This window comes from Neofelis nebulosa, chromosome 6 (genome assembly GCF_028018385.1).
Source record: "Neofelis nebulosa isolate mNeoNeb1 chromosome 6, mNeoNeb1.pri, whole genome shotgun sequence".
NCBI classification, from domain to species: domain Eukaryota; kingdom Metazoa; phylum Chordata; class Mammalia; order Carnivora; family Felidae; genus Neofelis; species Neofelis nebulosa.
In genome coordinates, this window is record NC_080787.1 from 56,107,223 (window position 1) to 56,132,142 (window position 24,920).

Below are 24,920 nucleotides of genomic sequence, written 5' to 3' on the forward strand. Positions count from 1 at the left end.
GTGACGCATGAAAAAAAATCCATTCAGGTTTCTTTTGCAATTACTGATTAGGTTTTCCCTGTCTTTACACTGAGGTATCTGAACAGAACTGGGAATTCCTAATAAGAGAATATGGTTGTCATCCTTTTACATCTCTTTTTTTTGCCAGTTTTTATTTCTCTCGCATTTTAATTAAGACTTGTTTGCTGGTTTTGTTTTTAAGAGCAGTTTCAGGTTCACAGCAAAATTGTGTGGAAGATACAGAGGTTTCTCTGCCTCCTACCTTCACTCATAAAGTACCTCCCCGTTATCCATATCCCTCACTTAAGTGATATATATATATATGATATATATATATTACAAGTGATATATATATATATGTGAGATATATATATATATGTAATATATATATAAATATATAATATTTATATATATAAACATATATATAATATATATAATATATAAAATATATATATGTAATATATATATATATATTACAACTGATAAACCTACACTGATCTACTAAGCCCAAAGTCCAGAATTTACCTAAGAGTTCACCTTTGATATTGTACATTCTATGGGTTTGGACTGTGTATCCAAATACATTGTATAATGTGTATTGTATAATGACATGTATCCATCATTATGGCATCATATAGAGTATTTTTACTGCTCCAAGAATCCTCTGTTCTCTGCTTAGTAACCCCCCATCCCACCCCACCTCCAGCCCCTGGGAACCATTGATCTTTTTGCTGTCTCTCTGATTTTACCATTTCTAAGATGTCATATAGTTGTAGCCTTTTCAGATTGGATTCTTTTACTTAGTAATACACATTTAAGTTCCCTATGATTTTTCATGGCTTAATATCTCACTTCTTTTTAGCCCTGAATGATATTCCATTGTCTGGATATACAACTTCTCTGTTTATAAAGAGATAGTTTTCCATTTGAGCTCTCTTTAGACCTTAATAAAAATGGGATGTTTCAGGGGCATCTGAGTGGCTCAGTCTGTTAAGTGTCCAACATGGGCTCAGATCATGATCTCACAGTCTGTGGGTTTGGAACCCGTGTCGGACTATAGGCTGACAGCCCAGAGCCTAGAGCCTGCTTCCAATTCTGTCTCCCTCTCTCTGCCGTTCACCACCTCCTCCCCTTTCTCTCTCTCAAAAATAAATAAACATTAAAAATTTATTTTTAAAAATGGGATTTTTCAATTTTCTTTTCCACCACAAATCCTATTTGATGCTCCACTGTATTACTCAAGAACATACTTAACTCAGCAAACATTCTGGGGGAAACAGGCCTTTAACCTTCCTGGACCACAGGCATCCAGAATACTCTCCTTCTTATATCTTTGGGTTACTTCTCCAAAGTGGAACATCCCTGAGTCAGATGGCAATAAAGAGTTTCTGCTCCTTTCAGATCCCTGGAACATCATCTGTAGTTCAGAGAAAATGGAAGCCCCTGCAGCCTACTTCACAGCCTCGAGGGTCGGGACAGCAGACCAAGTCCAGGATTAGTGCTGTGGCCGCTGAAATAAAGCAGATCCGAGCCAGACGGAAAACAGCCCGGATGCTAATGGTTGTGCTTTTGGTGTTTGCAATTTGCTATCTACCGATTAGCATCCTCAACGTGCTAAAGAGGTAAAGTTCACCCATTATTTCAAAACAAAGTGGCTGTCATTTCTTGGTTCTTAATTAAGTTCTTTTTTTTTTTTTTCTTTCTTCTTAAGCCAGAGAAAAATCTAAGCCCTTTGCCTAGATAGTTGTCAGGCCAGATAACTGAATGTGTTGTGACTATCAGGTAAGGCAGACAGCCTTTTTAGTATGCTCAGACTCTATAAGCTCTTGTCCATGGAAATTCTCTGTTGAGTGGCAGACATAAAACAGAGGTTCCCCTGACCTCTTTGAGCTAATTGCTGAGCCTTAGTTGCAAAAAAAGTTCTAATGCAAAAAACAAAACAAAACAAACAAAAGAAACAAAACAAAACCAAAAAAAAAGCAACAACAGCAAACATTGACAGCTTGGAGTTCTTTTTTGATCAGAACAAATGGGCTTTCCAAAACTTTGTTCTCCTACATAGGGAATTATGACAGGATTCTATTGAAAAGATAAAAGGAGATAAGAATGTTTTGTTAGCATCCTAATTATACTTAAAAGTGCATTTGTGAGCACCCACAAAAAAATGGAATCAGGACTCATACTGTGTTTTAAATGTTTAAATGAAACAAAAAAGAAAGAAAATGTATTTCCTGAAGTCACTGAATTAAGCTCAAGGTGACTATTAATAAAAGCACACAACTTTTCAGCGAGAGAAAGTATGTTATTTGTTAGGCCGCAGATACACTGTTAAGTGAAAACAATTGACCAACATGAACAGCCAGTACAGGGGCCATGGTACACATGAACTTCACAGCCAGCCAACTTTATTGGGAATTATCATAACTGTTGCAAACGGACTGGCCCCAAGGTAATAGTAATTTTGTTTATAATAGGCTTCGAACTTAAACTGGGGTTGCTCCTCTCAGTTTTCCCTGATTCAGAGTCCATATCATATTCCTCACAGCTGGAGACTCTGGAGAGCGGCAACTTTGGCTGGAGTCACACACACTAAAGGTGGTAGAGCCAGCTGCAGAAATTTCTCATTCTCCTTGGCCCTTGTTTTTAAGGGCTTAATAACTTTTTCGATGGAAAGTGAACTTTTGCTCAGTAATATTATTTAGTATAGATGCAGCCTTAAGGCGTAAGCTTTTTGGTAGCATGGAAGGTATACTGACTCATGAGAAGCGCCTTTGCCCTCCGTAGCTTTTCATAATGCCTCTCTTACTTTTCTTGACCACAGAAATCCCAAACAAATTTATTCTGATCTCTGGATAGACGATCTTTTCTATTCCTAAGAGCTTTATAAACACGATATGCTACTGAATGATTTTCTCCTTTTTAAAAAAATTTTTTTGGACTTTGTCGTCTGTCTAAATTCGATGAAAATGGGATTTACTGCTCTCTGGATTGCTTGTTTGGATTTCCTGAATCTTAGCATTTGTACCTGTCTTTTAGCTAGTTCCAAATATCTACTTGTCTGTCATATTTTTTCTTATTTTTCTACCTTTAACATCTCCCTTTCCAAGGAAAAATGGCTAAGAAGAAAGTCTATGTAAAATTTAAAATATTTTCGATTTTTTTGAGCATTCTGCTCTTTTCCATAAAATTTGAAAAACAAAAAAACCAAACACTTCAAGTAACCCTGAAGATTGTTTTGCTCTTTACTACACACATTTTCTTCAAATGCTTATCTCTTTGTTTGTTCTTGTAAGATCATGCTTGTGTTTCTTTCTCTCACCAATGAATTTCTAAATCCTTTTTCCTGGAAACAAAGTTTTCCCAACTAGTCGAAACCTACTTCTTTAAAGTAGTTCTAGTTTGTCTAGGATTTCAAAGATACATTATGGTAGAGGGTCATAAGAGACCATTAATTCCATAACAGACCATTAATTGTCCATGTTATTTCACTCCATATTGTATTTTTGTAAAACTCGAGTACTCCACAGAACATCACTTTATTGCCGAAAGGCATTTCTGTCATGGGCACCATCATGTGTAATCAAATTACACAATCAATGTTGGAGCCTCTGGCAGGGAATGAATTATCTTCAGCCTATAAAATTAATTATTGGGTAGTTACAAGTTACCTACTGTTGGCTAGTGAATACAATTTGATAGATGAGATATTTCTGAATATGAAACAAATCTTAAAAATGATGTTTAAGGATAAAATAAATATTTTTCAGAGTTTAAAATAATGAAGATTTTTCTTTTTTTTTTTTTTCTTTACTTATTTTGAGAGAGAGAAGGGTGGGGGGGGGGGGGAATCCCAAGCAGGCTCAGCACTGTTACTGCAGAGCCAGATAAGGGGCTCAAACTCACAAACTGTGAAATCATGACCTGAGCCGAGATCAAGAGATGTTCAACTGACTGAGCCACCTGGCACCCCCAGAGTTTAAAATAATAAATAAAACACTAAAACTTATGAATTTTAAGAAGTTACCAGAATTTTGCCTACTGAAAACTAGTTCCTCTCTGGCCATAATGAATTCCCAGAAGACAAATTTCAACAAGGCTGGGGAGATTGTAGTTGAAAAATGGTGAAACTTTGATCAGTGCACGAATGTAGAAAGAAAGAAGTACACAGAGACTACAGTTTAGGAGTGCTTTTTAAATGATGCCCAAAACGGAATATTAGCAAACATTGATCAATTGTATTTAGAAACAATATGAAAGAAGGAACATAGATATATATTTGACTTCTGTACACTTACCCACCAGAAAGAGTATTGCATTTACTATTAATGGGAGAGAAAGATCCTTCTCTGATCCGATTTGGCTTTTGATTTACTAATTGTGCCATGGAGATTTTGTTCAGGTTCTGAGGTTTTTCTAAACTCACGATGGTAGCATAAACCAATGCCCACTGCAGAGCAGAACAGGGGTTAAGCAGCCTCTATCAAGGGCTATGTTCACACTTGAATTTCATTATTTGAAAGGTACTTTTCAAAATCACATTGGATTTTCTGTCACTGTTTTTTGGTTTGGTTTGTTTTTCCTACAGAGTTTTTGGGATGTTTACCCACACAGAAGACAGAGAGACTGTATATGCCTGGTTTACATTTTCACACTGGCTCGTATATGCCAATAGTGCTGCGAACCCAATTATTTACAATTTTCTCAGTGGTGAGTTTTCAACTGTTTCTTCCATGCAAACCACAATTCTAACCAAGGGCAAGGGATCAATGACCAGCAGGGTGTTGAACACTCTTGAAATGTGTAAAGAGCTTAAGTGCCATATAATGAGAATTTTTTCCCCCGATGTAATTTGTCTTGAGTTTTTCTTCCCCTTATGAGAAGGAGCACCTCTTACCTAACTCATCAGAGGAAATCATGTAAGCAATTTTCCGCATAAAATTTAAAAGAAATGTTGAAATAGGAAAGTGAAAATTGTAAGAACTGAATACCACAGAATCTTGCTTACCATACATTAAACTTATGATTTACCAAAATGTAAAACAAATTTATCTGAAAATAAAACAGACTTGCTATATTATTTCCTTTGACAACACTGAGATTGCCTAATTGAGGTTGAATTAGAACCCTTCCACTTTTAGGTAGGTTTCTGTATTTGCATTTCTCTTATCAGTAACATCTCTTGGGTTTATCTCAAGATTTCTCAATGACCACCAAAAAATGATATTACTCCTAAATAACGCACAAACTAAATCACACACACACACACACACACACACATCTGTAACTGATTTAATCTGTCTCTGTTTATGGAACCAACATAATTATAAAAATCAATTAACTAATTGTTTTATTTACAAACATTTTTCCTGGCTGACTTCTAAAACTGTGTTTTAATTAGTTACATCTTTACACTGTCTTCTTCTCTAACCAGTTGGTTATTTCTTTCTCATTGCTATCCCTAAATATATGATCATTTAATGTGGAAGAAAAAGCAATTCATTTTATGACATACTTAATAAAAAATGTGTATTTTCCAACTTCATCTTTAGTCTTGTGGGTTGTATGGGTTATTAAAAAAAAAGACAATCAATTAGACTTTTTTTTAAGCAACTTTTCTTGTTGTTTTTTTCTTGATCATGGCATATACTGTATATAAACCTGCTTTATTTCATCTTTCAGAGAATCAGGTGGTGGAGCTTTATTTTGTATTTGGTTGTCTGTTTTCATGCTTTCCCCTGCTACATCCAACCCCTGTCTCTAAAATAAAGATGGCATTAGGTCTTAGATAACCAGATACAACTCACTGCTCATGTGCTGTTTGAAGAGCTAAGGGGCCATGTGGAGCTCTGTCTTGGAAAGCAATGAAGAAGCCACTGCCTTGAGGTTAGGAAATGACTAAGGGCCTGACCCTTGCACTAAGCAGATAAAACCCACTAAGAGGCTGTGTAAGGAGAAGTATTTGAAGTCAAGGCCACAGAACCAAGTCAAAGTCAGAGGGTTGAGTGAGGCAGGGGAGGTGCTGATAACCACTGGGGACTTGGCTGGTGCCTCCTATTTTGCTACACCCTTGAACCTTCCCTTCTTGTGTTGTCACTCAATCACCCAGTTTGGTAATTGAGGCTCAGAGAGAACACGGATGACTCCCAGTGCTGTTCGTTTTTCCTTTAAAAAGATGATTATTTCGTTTTCATACTTCTCCAGTTTCATGTCAGTAATTTAAAGGCAAGAAATAACTTCCTTCAGTTTTTTGTTCTGCTTTATGCCGAATTATAAAGCTTTAGAAATTCTCTAAGTATTCTAAGAATTTTTTTATAGATTCTTTGTTGAACTCAGTGTGCCAGTAGAACAGTTTCTTCAGAGGACAATAAAGGGATAATTTCTGTATAGTCATGGCTGTATACAATACAGCTTTCATCATTTTTGAAGTTATTAAATAACTCTGGACATCCTACTAATGATCACTTTTATTCTAGTTAATCTAAATAACCCACACTCGCAAATACAGAAGGTTTAACCCTGAAGGAATAAATCAAACTCCAAGCATCACACATGAAAAGCAGTTACATTATTTTAGGGAAATACCTTATTGTTTCAAGAGTCTACCCAGCTTCTAATAACACAATTTCCTCTTCCTGTTTCCCACTTTTCCCAAAATGTTGCACCTCATTGTTAGTTTGGCTCAAGGCAGCAGCTTATTTGTACCCTACTCATGGATTTGTTGAAACATGTTTATGCTTATTTCTTTTTCCTTTCATTCTTCCCGATTTGGCAGGAAAGTTTCGAGAGGAATTTAAAGCTGCATTTTCTTGCTGTTGCCTTGGAGTTCACCATCGCCAGGAGGACCGGCTCACCCGGGGCCGGACCAGCACAGAGAGCCGGAAGTCTTTGACCACCCAGATCAGCAACTTTGACAACATATCAAAACTCTCCGAGCAAGTTGTCCTCACCAGCATAAGCACACTCCCAACAGCCAATGGAGCGGGGCCACTTCAAAACTGGTAGAATCTTCTTTCATATGACAGGGATATCTGAGTAAAACTATTCTTTTTTAAAAATGTCTGTACACACAGATTTTATTATCCTAGCGATCTGAAGCTAAAATTACTTTGTGGCTCTTTCTTTCTTCTTTCTTTCTTTCTTTCTTTCTTTCTTTCTTTCTTTCTTTCATTTTCATCTATTGCTCTTTGGAAATAAAAAACAAAGTCAGTTTAAAATAATTTCTCCACTTTTGATTTAAACATGGTAGAAGTCTGACCTTCAACTGAATTTATTTCAGGCTATTTCAGTTTTAGTTTCATGTATTATGATTTATGTCAATTAAATGTTTGAATATTTTTAATTCTAATTGTTATTTTAATCTCTCACCTTCAGATCGATTGCAAAAAATTACCAAAAGTTATCCAATGATTTTCTTTGGTTTACTAAAAGAAGTAGCAATTACTAACTCTGCATTAACAAGACATGTTAGTTGATTTCATAGTTTTAAAAAAATCACAAAAGACTCATTATGATGTGCCATCTGAGAGAATATTTATATACAAAATAGCATATTATATTAGATAACCCTCAAAAGCTATCTTTCAAAACTATCTAAAAATATATACTGTTAAACTTTATTTTCCATGAATCTTATCACCCATTTACACACTTTTCTCAGGTCTGTAACCTTACCATTGCTAACGTTTGTCATCCCAACATATGGCCAGTAAGACTGTATTACAATAACAATTTTGGAGTAACTACAGATACATAATGATCTCCATATCTAAGAAAAGACTTCAGCATTTGAGAATCAGGATTCTTCTAACCAATGAAAATGATATAGTTGGCCTTGCAGGATTAGATTAAGAATACAATTTACAAAGGAAAGGGGCAGAGGACTACCAAGTCACAGCTGGGTCCCATATGGGAGAGTTACTCCTGCCATGGAGATTCCTTGGTAAATATTTGCATTTATTTACATTTCATAAGAAATTATCAAATATTTATGGAAGCGCACCCACTGTGCTAGGTGCTAGGGAATGAGGTAGGGGTGGATGTACACGTGCCTTCAAAATTGCTCTAGGTTACTGAGGGGGACATGTTGATAGAGTTTGCAGGGCAGCCAACTTCTCTGGGGGACAGATTTGAACATGGGTGGAGCAGCGGAGCAACCCACATGGGACATAGACAGTAGAGTTGCGCTGTTTCCCATTCATTCAGTGACACAGTCTATGTCTGCAGACTCCATGTAGACCAACAGGTGGATAGAATGTAAATGCTGGCTCTTAGCTCACACCCAAATGAGGAGCCGCCCAGCATATTTTGTACAAATGTGAGATCTGCAATTCAAAGCACTGGATATTTTAAACTTGTCCCTCTTCAAAATCTCTCTAATTCAAATATTCACTTTAAAATTGAATTAAAAGTAAAAGATATTCATGAAAGCTGCTCTTCTCCTCATGTGATAGCAGCAGGTGTCCTTATTTTACTGAAATACAAGATGTGGAGAACAATATTTAAGAAAGATTTTTATAGAAGGTAACAAATAATCTTGTTCATCTCTATTTCCCAACTCATCGCTTTCTGAAAGAAGTAACACAGCCAGATTTTCCACAAGTTGTTTTCCTGTTTTAGAATGTGTGGCGACCGTGTGCTTTTTACTACTCAAAGCCAAAACGACTCTCACATACAAGGTTTACTGAAATTCACTTGTTAATTATGAGAAAGATATCAACAAAAGCGAAATGTTATAACTCTCTCCTTTCTTCCCTTTGTACATTGGAGAACTTTTTAAATTATGCTGCATGAAAGGAGGGTTGTAATTTTCAGATTGTCATAGGAGCTAGCATTTTAAATAGTTTGAGGGTACTTCAAGTAATACTGATAATATGCCTTAATGCCGAAGTAGTGTCTCAGAATAAGAGCTAAGTTATTTAGATTGTAATATATCTAGTTCTTTATCATTTAAGAAAGAGAGGGATTGGGAGAGGGAGAGCAAGCCAGAGGGAGTGGGAAATGGAGAGAGAAAGAGGCTCAGAGAAGCAGCAGTTGTATGATTGCCTATTAAGGACAAACTCAGAAGTCAAGATTCCTTTGCTGTAAATCAGTGATTCTCAAAATGTGGTTTCTGAACCATCAACATCAGCATCACCTAAGAACTTACTAGGCATGCACATTTCCACCCTATCTCAGATCTGCTGAATCAGAAACTTTGGAGGTGGCAGCCAGAAATCCGCGTGTTAACAAGCCCTACAGGTGATTCTGAAACACCTTAACATTTGAGAACCACTGCTCCAATTCCCACCTGACACCTGCTAAATAGCCCACGAAGTATTTTACTGCACAGCTGTCTACAACGGGCACGATCGTCATCACTACTGTCAGCCTGGCCAAAGGTCTGAAAGAAGAGGTTGAGTATCAATGATGAATGTCACTCACTGTCATCCTACTCAAAGAAATAGTGCTTTACAAAACAGTGGCCCCTGTGTTATAAGTGCAGGGTCAAAGAAGGCTGGTTTTAAAGCACTTGTGTACTTTATGGATACCTGGATGACTTGAGTTCCTAACTAAAACTTTTAAATCTCCACCGTCACTTACACTTACTAAAGGCAAAGTTTTGTGGAAGCAGACAGTTTCTAAGAATGATCATTGCCTGGAAGGAAAACAAGCAAAAAACCACCAGTACCTACCAGAAACCGTGGTAATGGAGTAGAATCTGACTGTGCAGGTTGCTTCCAATGTGTTGATACAGGAATCCTTCTAAGAGGTCTGGATTTAGAGTGGTTACCTTACTAGGACAAATGGTAAAGAAAGAGGTGTTCCCCAAACCTGCCAATCTTATGGAACAAAGGGTCAACTACTCACCTCATTATGTGCTAAATAACACAAATGAGAGACTTCTTATGAAAAGAATGTGTTGCAACTGTTTTATGCTATACATAGACTATCGCTCTTTTTTGCTATGTTTCAAGATTTAATGTAAAATGTCATTAGTGTTACTGAAATTTTGTTATCAACAAGGATGTGATGATTTTATCTAACACAGAATGCATTTGAACTTCATTATTTCTGAATTTCTACAAACCCATGATATTTGATATTTGAATTCGTTCATTCTTGGGAAGGGACAGCTCCCAGTTTCTGAGGAAAATGATGTATATTCTCCAAGTCTTAGAGTGTTTCTTGGATATTAAATGTTACAAACTATTGATGAGTTAATTGCAAAAGTGTTAGGCATGATGATATTGAATTTCACTCCCAGTGTACATTATTTTAGCAAAGATACAGCTAAATATGCTTATAAAATGTAGCCTGAATATACATAAGCCTGAAATATCAGAATGACAAACACCCAAACATGCTTGTGGACACAGATTGTGAGGAGGGCTATCATTGTTTTAATACCAGTGTAATAATAATAGAATCTTTCACACTTGATATAAATCACAATCATAATCAGCTGCGTTTCAAAACAAATCTGGTTAGTCATTGCAATTTAGAAAGTTTTTCAATTACAGTTAATTTTACAACTTTTCTACTTTCTACAAGTTGCAAGTCAAAAAAAGGAAATTCCATTAGTTACGTACAATTAGTTTTCAAATGGCATGAAGCAAAATAATTGACTTTTTAGAGATAATATGTAAACAAAAAATATTGTTAAAGCCTATTCTACTACTTTATGTACCTCAGAAAATGAAGTGCAAAGGCATGGAAAACACTGTTATCTTCCCAAATTCAAAGAGGATTGTTTTCTAGAATACTGCTGCAATTAAAGTGGGAGCAAAACAAACTCCCTCCCATTTGCCACGTATTTCTATTCTCTTAAATTTTCTTTCTCAGTTTTGGGGTTAGAATGTCTTTGAAGTTTTTCATGAAATGTATTTCTATAACTGTTGTATCCCATGTGTGTGAAATCATGTCACTTGTTTAACAATTATCTTAGACATTTAAAGTTCTTTATGTCTGATTTACTGTGTCTTCATGAAGAAATTTCTTATCAAATCCATTGAGATTACATACCAACTATGAAAGATGCTCACTATGCAGTTTTTCTTAAATTTTTTTTAATGTTTATTTTTGAGAGAGACAGAGACAGAGACAGAGACAAAATGTGAGCAAGGGAGGAGGGGCAGAGAGAGAGGAAGACACAGAATTCGAAGCAGGCTCCAGGCTCTGAGCTGCCAGCACAGAGCTCAACACGGGGCTTGAACTCATGAACTGTGAGATCATGACCATGACCGCTTAACCAACTGAGCCATCCAGGTGCCCCTCATTATGCAGTCTTTAAGTAAAAACCATATTGAGAGTTGTATAATCACATTCACACTGACCTCTCTATTGTATGAAAAATCTTGTTGTCGGTTGGATATGTTGGATATTCACTCATAACTAGTGTCAAATCTTTGCAGTTAAGGATTAAATTAAGCCCTCTGGTGCAGTACTTAATGATCCAAATATTTTTCCCAATAAGTTTATATAACCGGGGATAATCATGATAGAAAAGGTGTTTAATGTTGTTTTGGAGAGCAGGTACTAAAATAAGGATGGTTAAGATTAAAACAGAAATGTTTCATAAAAATTATTGAAAACTATTTACATGTATCATTAAATTTGGGAACTTTTATCAGAGTCAAGAGATTGAATTTTGTTTTGATTGAGAGAAAATGATGACCTTGTGATTTTCAATTTATCATGAGACTAATAAGTATGGCTTGCCCACAATTAAGAAATTTTTTTATTGGTCATTATATATAGAACTTTTAGGGCTCTTTTAAGTTAGTGGTAAATTTTAAAATGCATATTTTCTGTTTTTCACTTCCTAAATGATTCTGATACATGACAGAATCAACTGCCAAGGACTTTTATTTAAAAATCCGTTTGTACTCAGCACTGTTTATTCTAACTGGCATCGAAAATGCAGCCGCGGTAAGTGGACAAGATAAACCGTTGGCTCCATCTAGGCACATGCGATTTGAGTATGAGGTGGTTTCTAAAGACCAAGTGAAACTCTCAGCGCAGAATCTCAAGACTAGTTACCTCAGGGGTAAGGGTGTTTTGCTTTGAGTAAGCCGTTATTACAGCCTAGGTACTTGGCCACTCCTCTCAGAGTCAGCCCTGAAGAGAGGTTAACTCATCCCTGCTTTCGTCTAGGCCAGTGGCCGTGAAGGGGAAATGGGTAACAGAGGAAAGTCTCTTGAAGCCCCCCTTTGTTCTTGCTCTGCTTTTACTATTTCTTCGCTCCCCAGCTGTGGCCCTTATCCCAGCCTCCCCAAAGCTAAGCATGAGCACACCTCCCCCTACAGCCTGCCTTGCTCTACACCATTCCCTGTCCTTTGTACTGCCCAGCCCCAGAGTTCTTGGTATCTCTGGAGGTGAACCTTGGCAAATGGTTAAGTTCAGAACAAATGAAGCAGAGCACCAGGAAAAAGAAAAAAGAAATTGTGCTTTTATGTCCAAAAATTATACTTTTACATCCTCCCAAAGCAAGCCCTTTCTTTTCTTTCCAGAATATCTATGTTTCTCGGTGGCCTTTAGGAGCCGTGTCAGCTTCCACTGCCTAAGCTTGCTGCCTCAACTTGGAAGGGAACCCAGCTTTGGAACACTCAGGCCAAGGGAAGGGCATGGCAGGTCACCAAGGATATATGCCTGAGGAGGCAGTGCTTGTGTCGTCTTTGGAAACAATACATCTGTTTCATCCTTTGGCTTTTTATAAGTCCAGCTGCTATGCAACAGCAGAAAGATAATACTCAACTAAAAAGAAACTATTGTTTATTATGTCATCAATTTCTTTTTTTTAAAAAAAAAATGCTTATTTATTTTGAGGGAGAGAGAGAGTGAGCGCAAGCAGGGGAGGGGCAGAGAGAGAAAGGGAGACAGAGAATCCCAAGCCATCAGCACAAAGCCCAATGTGGGGACCAAACTCATAAACTGTGAGATCATACCTGAGCTGAAACCATAAGTTGGACACTGAACTGACTGAGCCACCCAGGCACCCCTGTAATCAATTTCTAATTAATTTCACAGCATTGGAGTTAACATGATAATTTCCGAAGGGAGAAGGGTATAAACAAAATGTTTGTGGGACAGGGAAATCTTAACAGTGTGTGGCATCATAAAGCTTAATTTGTTGCAGATGTGATAATAAGATCATGTCTGGAAAGAAGTGATGCTCTCTCACAGGGACACAGATTAAAAAATTCTCTTTATATGGTTCAGGAAGATGAAGTGGAGAACTGGCTTATGAAGCCATTTCTAGATCATGCAGAATATCCCCTAAAGAATGGGAAAAGATGTCAATTTAGAGTATTACCAACACATCAGCACATATATACGTATGTACATATGTGTGTATAACAGTGATTATATATATACACATATGTATATGTGTATGTGTGTGTATAGATATATAGATATTTAGTGTGAGAATATCCCCCAAAGCGTGCTAATTTCATACCCCAGCCTTTTAAAGATTTCCCATCATCTTCCTTCATCTGGTTTACTCCTCTCTTAGATTATATCTTTTAGACTGGTAGCTAGTTTTCCTCTCTTATACAAATACCTAGCTTTCGTATTTCTGCTATTATGGACAGCATTTTCCCTAAAAAGCATTTCTTTCTTTCTTTCTTTCTTTCTTTCTTTCTTTCTTTCTTTCTTTCTTTCCTCCTTCTTTCCTTCCTTCCTTCCTTTCTCCATCTGTTTATTTAACTAGTATTTATACAGTTATAACAATTAGGGACAAGTGAAAAAAAGTCCATAAACTGCCTATCTCCTCCCAAGTTCCATATAAATAATAAGAATTTAGATTCTTGATGCCACAAGACCTTTTCGGTCATTTACTGCTATATCCCTGGTGCCTAGAATGATGCCTGGCAATAGAAGTTACTTGTTAAATACCTCTTGAATTAATTAATTAATAATAATCACATGGCAATTCTTTCCCTAACTCATCTTTTTGTTTCAGTTTTGTGCAATTCTTTCCATGTGCTTTCTGAAACCCCTTTTCCGCTGAGAACAAAATGCCCTATATTCCCAGAGTCTACACTGCTCAGAACCTTTTGTGGTTTTTTTAAGCCAAAATTAAACCATATTTTGAGAACACTGATTTCCAGTCTCTATCAAATTGGGACATAGCACCAGCATTCTCCTAGTCACCTATCCTAGGCCCAGAAGACAACTTTTCCATTTTTGAGTAAAACCGGGCCCTTCCGAAGGCTTTATCATCACTGAGCTCTCTCTTTCGCCGGCATTGTCAGCCTCTGGATGTCTCCTCTTCCCATTTCACACGTATTAGCTGCTGGCTGAAGTCACACTTTCCAGCCCCAGGTCCCTGTAGATGATGCACCCAGCATCCAGCTCTACACTGCCTTGGGCTCCTTAATGTGAAATACGGATTTCTGCTGTTCTGCACCAAACCACTCCTAGTTTTGCTTAGTGCAGCTCATAGGTTGTACCTTGGGCCTTAGGATTCCATATGACAACATACCCTCCTCTGAAATGCAAAACTCTGACAGCTTATTCTGGGCCAACGATTTATTGTGCTTTAGGCTCATACTCGTGTCCCTACTATAACTTCCCTCAAACCCAAAGGGACTACTGGATTCTTCACCCTTTTATTTTATCCCAGTTTATTAGTCACATCTTGGAGTTACCTTCTTCGCCATCCAGAGAAAAACAAGATCATCAGACACTATTGCACTCATTACTTGACATTATCGACTTAGAAAAGAATTCTTACCTTTTGCTTTAATGAAAATCACGACATTTCTCATACAACAGTGTGCCTGCTCCCCTATAGTGTTGAAAATAGATAATTCGATCAAGGCATAAAAGCCTTACCGAGTTAAATTGTCAGGTCATCACAGCCAGACACTCTTCTCTGATTTGGGATTACACACCAGAGACTCACATCTCCGGATGGGAAGTCACCCTTGGTATTAACGACATTATTTACTTCACCCGATCTCTGCTCCCTGCAGCCCTTATCATTTCTTCTCCTGTGTCAGAAGTTGTTCTGAAAATAATTTCATTATTTACAAATTACCCTTAAGACTTTATACATTTGCTTAATTTGATCTTGTAGATCTCTACAATTCTTACTGTCCAGTCGTCTCTCTTAATTTTTTTTTTAATGTTTTATTTTTGAGAGAGACAGAGACAGAATGCGAGGGGCAGAGAGAGAGGGAGACACAGAAGCAGAAGCAGGCTCCAGGCTCTGACCTGTCAGCACAGAGCCCGAGGCGGGGCTCGAACTCATGAGCTGTGACATCATGACCTGAGCCGAAGTCGGACACTCAACCGACTGAGCCACACCCCGCCCCAAGTCTTCTCTCTTAACTGCCCTCCTGTTTGGGGGCGGGAATAGGACTTCTCACTTTTTTTTTTTTTTTTTTTTTTTTTTTTTTTTTTTTTTTTTGGCTAGCTATTAATGATTTTCTTATTTAAAACAACTTTTTTAGGGGCGCCTGGGTGGCTCAGTAGGTCAAGCGTCCGACTTCAGCTCAGGTCACTATCTCACGGTCCGTGAGTTCGAGCCCCCTGTCGGGCTCTGGGCTGATGGCCCAGAGCCTGGAGCCTGCTTCCGATTCTGTGTCTCCCTCTCTCTCTGCCCCTCCCCCATTCATGCTCTGTCTCTCTCTGTCTCAAAAATAAATAAACGTTAAAAACAATTTTTTTAGTGTTTATTGTTGAGAGAGAGAGAACACAAGGTAGGGGCAGACAGAGAGGGAGACACAAAATCTGAAACAGGCTTCAGACTCAGAACTTTCAGCCCAGAGCCCAATGTGGGCTCGAACCCACGAACTGTGAGATCGTGACCTGAGCTGAAGTTGGCAGCTTAACCCACTGAGCCTCACTGGCACCCCAATAATTTTCTTATTGATTAATCTTTTAAAAATGATAAGTTATCCATTTTGAATATATATGCAGGTGAGAGGCCCTTTTACTTTATAACTCCTATGGGTTATACCTTCTGTTAAGAGCTGTTACAATAGAACTCCCCTTCCCACAGGCTGGCACCATGAAAAGGCAGCTGAGCTCCCTGATTGGATTATAAAACTAACCACATTGCTTTCCTACTATGAGAGGAAAATTCCCTCTCTGTCAAACATTTTCGCTCTTAAGAATTGGCTTAACTGGGGTGACTGTGTGGCTCAGTCTAGCATCTGACTCTTGATTTCAGCTCAGGTGATGTCACAGTTTGCGAGGGCATGGCACACTGCTCTGACTGCTAAGCCTCCTTGGGATTTTTCTTTCTCTCTCTCTTTCTCTCTTTTCCCCTCCCCTGCTCTTGCTCTCTCTCAAAATAAATAAATACACTTAAAAAAGAAAAAAAAAGAATTGACAACTAATTTAAATATTTCTTATTAGAAAACAGTACTTTCTCTTTATGAAGTATGTATCCTCCCTTGCATCTGTGTTTTATCACATTTATTTTAAAATGCCAAATATGTTTAAATCCTTTTCCAACTGGTAGGTTTTAACTCCTCATGAACATCTTAGCTATGATTTTCTTAAGACTGAAAACGTGAACTTTAAAAAAAAATTTTTAACATTTATTCATTTTTGAATAAGAGACAGAGCATGAGTGGGGGAGGGGCAGAGAGAGAGGGAGACGCAGAATCCGAAGCAGGCTCCAGGCTCTGAACTGTCAGCACAGAGCCCAACCTGGGGCTCCAACTCACTGAGCTGGAGATCGTGACCTGAGCAGAAGTCGGATGCTCAACCGACTGAGCCACCCAAGTGCCCCAAAAGGTAAACATTTTTAAAGAAGTATAAACTGTCCTTTCGGAAATTATTAATTCAGTCATGTACTCAAAATTCTTTCCAAATCCTGCGGTACCAGTTATTCTCTCAATAAATTACAAATTTGGATCTTTTGATTTGGACATTTTCTTCCCTGTTAGCACATAAATTATTGGAGGGCAGGAACTAGGCTGTATTCATAAGATTTTTGTGTCAGCCCCTGGGCCTACCACAGTGTGCCTCATAAGATATAAGCACTCAATGAACCTTTGTTGACTAAATTAATAGATGAGGATACCCCCCGCCCCATCTGATACTGCATTTTATTTCACTCAATTCTGAAAAGTGTTAGGAGCAAAAAGAGACATTGTTCATGAAGAAAATATATTGTTTAGGACTTACCTGAACACTATATTAAGAAGGGTTATGCAGATGAAAAAAACTCAAACCCTGCTCACATTAAGCTAACCCTTTTGTAAGGAGGAATGTAAACAAAGTAAAAAAAAAAAATCAGTTGTTAGGTGAGAAACATTAGAGGGGATGAAATTTGTTGGCTCTGCCTAAAGAAAGGTAGCTTTGGAAGAAAAAGGCTTTGCTGGAATTTGAAGGCAGAGATGAGGAGGAGCTTCTGGGCAGAGAGGACAGATCCACAATGTCATAGGGCAAGTGGGCAAGTGCAAAGGCATGACCCCTTCAGGATGTGTACCCAGTTTAAAGGGAAAATGGGGGTCGGTGGTTAAAAAATGACATTAAACGTTGGGAAGGGGTAGATGGTAAAAAAAAAATTATAATATTTAAGGAAATTTAAAACTTGTGTTATGTAATGGAGAATAACTTAGGCATTCTACCCAGAGGAGTGATGTGATTACATTTGGGTTCTGGAGAGTAGATTAATGGCTCTGTAGCTGGTGAATTTGAGAGCTGGACATTGTAAGTTTAGATCTCAGATAAGTTTTTATGGAACTATTCATCCTCAAGAATAACGGCTGGATCCAAGCCAAGGCAGTGGCAATGAGGCTGGAAAATAAACATTAGATTTAACATCTAGATGAAGATTTGGGGAATCAGTGAAGTCACATTAACGTCTAATTCTATTTACAATGGAGCTAAGCCACCATCCACTTTAACAGAGGGAGTGCTGTTCTGTAGCTGAGGTGCTTGTCTTTCTCTTGTTAACATGTTTTTTTTTCTGACCGTATGTGTTTATGGGAGAGGCAAAGTTGGATAGATGTTCACTCGGTGAGCTGTCCTCTTTCTCTTTTACTTCAAACCGATGACGCCTACCCCTCCTTCTGGCATATGTTGCCTCAGGCACCCAAACGCTGCTGCCAGTTTGCTAGTCTTAGAGCCAAGAATCTGTCACCACCTTGAACACCACAGCTTGCTCTGCTAGCTGCTCCCCTGCTTATGGTGGCCTTGGTGTACAAGCATGGGTATTGGAGATTCTCTTCTCTCTCCCTCTACCTTTGAGTGCCTGTTTGTGATTGTGTGTTTGAGAGCATGGGTGTGTCTACTGTGAATAGAAGAGAGCAGGCCACATTTTCTCCTCTTGTGCTATGAATGTCAGAACCTGTCCCAGGTCCAAGTCTTAGAGGCTCTTTCGTGGCACAACTTTTGGGCTGCTATTTCTCAAGGTTGCCACCTGCTGTCAAATGAATTTGAAAATCCCATTTCAGTGCCCCCAGCCTGTAGTCCTCAGAAATTCTTGAGTTCTTTGCATGGGCAGGAGCTGAAGTTAGCAAACATGGTAGTCAATGGTGAAAGGTTGAAAGCTTTTCCTCTAAGATCAGGAATAAGACAAAGCTGTCCACTCCCACTGCTCCTATTCAATATAGTACTGGAAGTCCTAGTTAGACCAATCAGGCAAAACAAAGAAATAAAAGGCATCCAAATTGAAAAGGGTGAAGTAAAATTGTTGTTATCAGCTGATGGCATAATCTTACAGATAGAAAATCTTAAAGCTCCACAAAAACAAATGTTGAGACTCATCGATGAATTCAGTAAAACTGCAGGAAATAAAATCAATGTACAGAAATCAGTTGGATTTCTATGTGCTAACAATGCAAATTCGAAAAAGAAAGAAATAAAACTATTCCATTCACAATAGCATCAAAAAATTAAAATATTAAGATTAAATTTAACCAAAAAATGAAAGATCTGTATTATGAAAACTATGAGACCCAAATGAAAGGCATTGAAGAAGACACAAATAAATGGGAAGACATATCATGTTCATGGATCAGGATTATTGTTAAAATGTCCATACCTACCCAAAGCCATGTATACGTTCAACACAATCCCTATCAATGTTCCATTGGCATTTTTCACATAAAAAAGAGAAAAAAAGAAAGTCCTAAAGTTTGTATGGAACTACATAAATCCTCAAATAGCCAAGGAAACCTTGAGAAAGAAGAAAAAGGCTGGAGGCATCACATTTCCTAATTTCAAACTGTATTACAGTATTGTAATAATCAGTATAGTATGACACAAAAACAGACACATCGATCATTGGAACAAAATAGGGAGCCCGGAAATAAACCCACACATATATGATCAACTAATAAGGTTAAGGGAGCCAAGAATACTCGATGGAAAATAGTCTCTTCAACAAATAGTGTTAGGAAAACTGGATAGCCACATGCAGAAAAATGAAATTAGATTTCTTTCTTACACCATCCCAAAATTAACTTGAAATGAATTAAAGGCTAAGTATAAGACCTACTACCATAAAATTCCTAGAAGAAAATTGGGAAATAAGCTTCTTGACATTGTATGTGGCAATGGTTTCTCAGATATAACACCAAAGCACAAGCAACAAAAAGAAAAAAATCAACAACTGGGATTACACCAAACTAAAAAGCTTCTGCACAACAAACGAAACAATGAAAAAAAAAAAAGAAAAAGAAAAGAAAAGGCAACCTATGGAATAGGAAAAAAAAATATTTGCAAACCACATATTGGATAAGGGGTTAATATCCAAACTATTTAAGGCACTATTACAACTTAATAAAACAAAGCCAGAAACAAAACAAAACAAAGAAAAAAACAAAACAAAACAAAAAACTATGCACCTGGATTTAAAAAAAAAAACGGGGGGTTGGGGCAGAGTAATGAATGGCATTTTTCCAAAGAAGTTATCCAAATGGCCAACTGATACAGCATCTGGGAAATGTAAATCAAAACCTCAAAACCACTGTGAGATATCACCTCACACCTATTAGAATGGCTAGACAAGAGATGAATGCTGGCAAGAATATGGAGAAAGGGGAGTGCTTGTGCACTATTGGTACGAATGTAAATTGGTGCAACCACTATGGAAAACAATACAGAAGTTCGTCAAAAAATTAAAAATATAGGGGCCCCTGGGTGACTCAGTAAATTAAGCATCCTGTTCTTTTTTTTTTAACTTTATTTATTTATTTTTGAAAGAGAGAGAGAGAGAGCGAGCGCGCACACAAGTGAGGGAGAGGCAGAATCCAAAGCAGGCTCCAGGCTCTGAGGTTTCAGCACAGTCCAATGTGGGGCTGAACCCACAAACTGTGAGATCATGACCTGAGCCGAAGTCAGATGCTCGACTGAGCCACCCAGGCATCCCACATTATCTGCCTCTTGATTTCAGCTCATGTCATGATCTCACAGTTGTGAGATCGAGCCCTGCATCAGGCTCTGTGTACTGCTTAAGATTCTCTCTCTCCCTCTTTCTATGCCCCCCCCTTAAAAAAATTTAAAAAGTTAAAAAATAGAACTATCATATGATCCAGCAATTCCATCGTTTGCTATATCCAAAGAAAATGAAAATAGGATATCAGATATCTGCATTCCCATGTTTATTGAAATAATGTTATAATAACCAAGATATAATGTCACTGTAACTAAGATTTGAAAACAACCTAAATGTCCATCAAAAGAATGAATGGATAAAGAAGATGTGGCATATATATATATATATATATAATGGAATATTATTCTTCATGCATGAGAAAGAAGGAAAATCTGCTATTTACAACATGGTTGGGTCTTGAAGGCTAAATGGAAATAACATCATTCAGGAAAAGACAAATACTGTATGATGTCACTAATATGTGGAAACTAAAAAAGCTGAATTCTCAGAAACTCTCTAGAATGGTAGTTACCAGGGGCTGGGAGGTGGGACAATTGGGAAGATATTGATCAAAGTATACAAAATTGCAAATAGAAGACAAATGAGTTCTGGAGATCCAATGCACAGCATAGGATTGTAGTCAGCAATACTGTATTATACATTTCAATGTGTGTAAGAGACTAGAACTTTTATGTTCTCACCATAAAAAAATGATAATTATGTGAAAGAATAGAGGTGTTAGCTAATGCTACAGTGGCAATTGTATTACAATATATAAATGTGTCAAATCAACACATTGTATACCATAAACTTACACAATTTACATGCCAATTATAATTCAAAACTATATATGAGCAAAATACAGACAGTATAAAAATTAAAAATGATAAGATTCAGTTTATGAGGCAATATTAATATATTTATTGCAGGAAGTATTATATCAAACAAAAATAAAAATACAGTGAGTACATATATTTAAAGCATACATCTTATACTCTTTGTATTCTGAAAAATATGAATATGAATTAAGAGACTAGAACATTTGAAATAATTGAAAATGTAAAACAAAAAGGAAGAAGAAACAATTGAAAATGTATTTGGCCACACAGAAAACCTTTTTTTTTTTTTTTTTTTTAATGTTTAGTGATTTTTATTTTGAGGGAGAGAGACAGAGAGTAAAATCTGGGGAGGAGAGAAAGAGAGAGGGAGGGACAGAATCTCAAGCAGGCTCTGTACTGTCAGCATAGAACCCAAAGTGGGGCTTGATCTCACAAACCATGAGATGATGATCTGAGCCAAAATCGAGTCAGAGTATCAACTGACTGAGTTACCCAGGCGCCCTACCGCCACTCAGAAAACTGTAATAAAGATAGGAGTGTAGAGATACCATAAGATAATCTAATAATAATTTGATAACATTAGGCATGAATTGAAGGAATGTTCTACAGTGGTTGCAAATAAAAACTGGACAGTTAGCCTAGACTTGTGGCAGAAAACACGGAAAGTTACTTATCTTCTCTTTACCTCAGTTTTAATTATCATAATGTTAGGTTAATAATAGTCTCTACAGTTTAGGGTTCTTTTGAGAATCAAAGGATTCATCATGTATAAAACACTTAAAATCATTATTGGCATCTGTATATGCTGAATATATATTAGCCCACAAAATTAAGAAACATACACTTATTTAATACTTGATTTAAAATAAAATTAAAACAAATGATATTATTAACTCAAAAATATTAAAGAGAACACTTAAAAACAGTAGATGTGAAACAGCTGTATCTTTTTTTTTTTTTTTTAACATTTATTTATTATTGAGAGACAGAGGGACACAGAGCGTGAGCAGGGTAGGGGTAGAGAGAGGGGGAGACACAGAATCCCAAGAAGGCTCCAGGCTCCGAGCTGTCAGCACAGAGCACGATGCAGGGCTCGAACTCACAAACTGCAAGATCATGATCTGAGCCGAAGTCATTGGCCCAACCAACTGAGCCACCCAGGGGCCCCATCAGCTGTATCTTTAAAAAAAGGAAAAAAAAAAAATAGAGTATTACATGTTATTTTTCACAACAAAAATAAATGAACTAATATTCAATTTTTAGAAATTAAATGTTAAGGAATTAAAATAGAAAATAAGAGAAATTTTTGTTTGTAGTAGACCAAAATTTCTGCTAAGAAATAGTTGTAAAAGGGTACATTTTATAAACATGGTAAATGTTTGCCACAGCCATCTCTGAGAGTGGGGGATATTTTTCAATAGTTGGCAGAATGCTGCTTGCCACTGTAAAGTATTTCAGTTGAGGATGGAAAATAATGATGACAATGATACCACCAAGAAAAATAGTAATACAGTTTTCTCCAGTGTCAGTCAGCGAAGGCAGAACTCATTTATTTGATTTGGGGATTGACAGCTGTTTTGTCTCTAAGGCTCATAAGTAGAAGCATCTGAGGGCATTAAAGAGTGTGAAGAAATTTCTTAACAGGTTTCTGGATAGGAGGCAAGGGAGTGAAGCCAGGAGAGTAATGAGAGAATAAAAAAATAAATTGTGCAACACTGGAGATTATGTTGAGGTATCAGAACATAATCTTGTTGGAAGAAAAACAAGATTGGAAAAGGAAAGAGACTGGCGTGCTTGAGAGAGGTGTGGAGATTGTAATCTTTCAGACTGCACCCATGTATATCCAATCCCACATGCTAGTTTTACAGCGCTAGCTTGATATTCCTCCATTAGATGACGGTTCTGTTGCTCCTTCCCTTGAAACCAAGGAACACTTTGTAATTGCCTGCACCAATAGCACGCAGTGGAAGTGATGCCGCATAAACTCAGAAACTCACAAAAGGTATTAACGGCTTCCATTTGGCTTTCTCTCGAGACATACCCTGTGGGAGCCCTGAACTGACACATAGGAAGCTCAGCTATCACGAAGTTACCATGCTGGAGTGACCACGTGGAGAAACTGCACAAAGACAGAGACATGTCCAAGGAGTCCAGCTGTTCAAGGCTTGCCAGTTCAGGTGCCAGATAAGTGATGAAGACACTTACGAGTTTTTCCTTCTGAAAAAACTTTGACTACAAACTGAGGAAAATCCTGAGCCAGAACCACACAGCCAAGCCTCTCCCGAATTCCAGACCCACAGAAACAGTGATTATTAAATGAATAAATTAATTAAACAAACAATGATTAAAGAAATAATTATTGTTTAAAGACACTGATTTGGGGATAATTTTTACATTGCATAGATAAAGCAAAACAGATGAATTGGAAAGGTGGAGAACAAAAAAGCAAAGTAGGAGAAAATGGGGAGAAATAAAAGAGGAAAATAATACTCTGCAGGAAAAGCCAATTGAATGACCATTAAAAGGAAAATTTGTTCTGAGCATCTCAGTGATGAAAAGCTCAGATTACATGGACAGCTTCAGGTTCAGTTACCATTTATCTCAGGCTCTATTTGTAGTAATTCGCCTATTAGGAAAATATGAGTTGGAAGTGAGCTTTACTTCAGAGAAGTTGAATTTATTTAGAAATTTATAATAGGATGGAACGAATAAAAGCTGTTGGAAACGATTTTATGATAATTCCATTAAGTTGACTAAGTCCTTTCCAGGATGAATTAAAGGGAAGTAAACATATGATAATCTGTTTAAAACCTACTAACAGTTCCAGTGAAGCAGCAGACAGATATGGAATACAGAGCAATAGCATCACAGCAGGGAAGAGAAAGCTAATTCAGCTGGGTGCTTCCGGTTTAGAGACAGAAGCTAGAGGAAACAGCCAGAATTATAGATGTGACTCAAACACTCATTTCATTTTTATTTGCCGTCAGTAAAAGTGTTTAAGATGTAGAATAAACATCATCTAATATCTCCAATCTCTCCCTTGATCACACATCCCTCTCCAGATCCTTCTCTGATTCTCTGCTCTTTATAGGAAATTTCCTTGAAAGAGGAAATACCTACTATTATCGGATTTTTTCCTGCTTCTCTTTTATCCTGAATGCACCCCGTCTAGGTTTTGGTTCCCCAAATCCCACAAATATTTCTCTCATTATCATCACCAGTAATCTCCACATTGCTAAATCAATACCCTGTCCTAATTTTACTGAAACTGTTAGTAGTGGATTACTCCTTTACCACATTTATCTTTGGCTTCAGGGATGCCCTGTTCTCATGGATTTCCTTTCACTTAATTCACCATTTCTTCCTACTTCCTCATCATCTTCCCAGCCTCACAGTTCAGTGTTCCTAGGGCATAAACCTAGCCTCCCACATAGGCTTCACGCTTTCATTTTGATTCGCCATAGGCTATTATCCACACCGCAGCAGTTGGGATCCTTTTCAACAAAGAAAATCAACTCAATACATTCCAACAACTCCTTATTTTATTCAAGTAAAAAAAAAAAAATCTAAGTTCATACAGTAAGCCTACAAAGTCCCACCATCTGTCTGACCCCATGTCCTATCACTTTCCCCCTTGCTCACTCTGCCCCAGCTACAGTGACCTAATAGCTGATTTTTGAACATACCAAGCCCTTACCTATCTCCCTCTGCTTGAAATGTCTCTCCACTTTTTCTGCTGTGGGTCTTGTCCTTTCACT

At 37.5% G+C, this 24,920-nt stretch overlaps 1 protein-coding gene across 2 annotated transcripts in view; it reads left to right on the forward strand.

The window, feature by feature from the left end:
• HCRTR2 (hypocretin receptor 2) overlaps positions 1 to 11,610 on the forward strand; it is a 112,542-nt gene extending 100,932 nt beyond the window's left edge. Inside the window, exons 5-8 of one of the 2 annotated variants that reach the window (XM_058734296.1) lie at positions 1,402 to 1,622; positions 4,586 to 4,707; positions 6,773 to 6,998; positions 9,175 to 11,610. In XM_058734296.1, coding sequence (XP_058590279.1) covers positions 1,402 to 1,622; positions 4,586 to 4,707; positions 6,773 to 6,998; position 9,175 — 570 coding nt within the window. In that variant the 3' untranslated portion in view covers positions 9,176 to 11,610. Of the gene's footprint in view, positions 1 to 1,401; positions 1,623 to 4,585; positions 4,708 to 6,772 lie in introns of both variants that reach the window. The other variant, XM_058734295.1, reaches the window with a different exon arrangement.
• Positions 11,611 to 24,920: the final 13,310 nt, after the last annotated feature.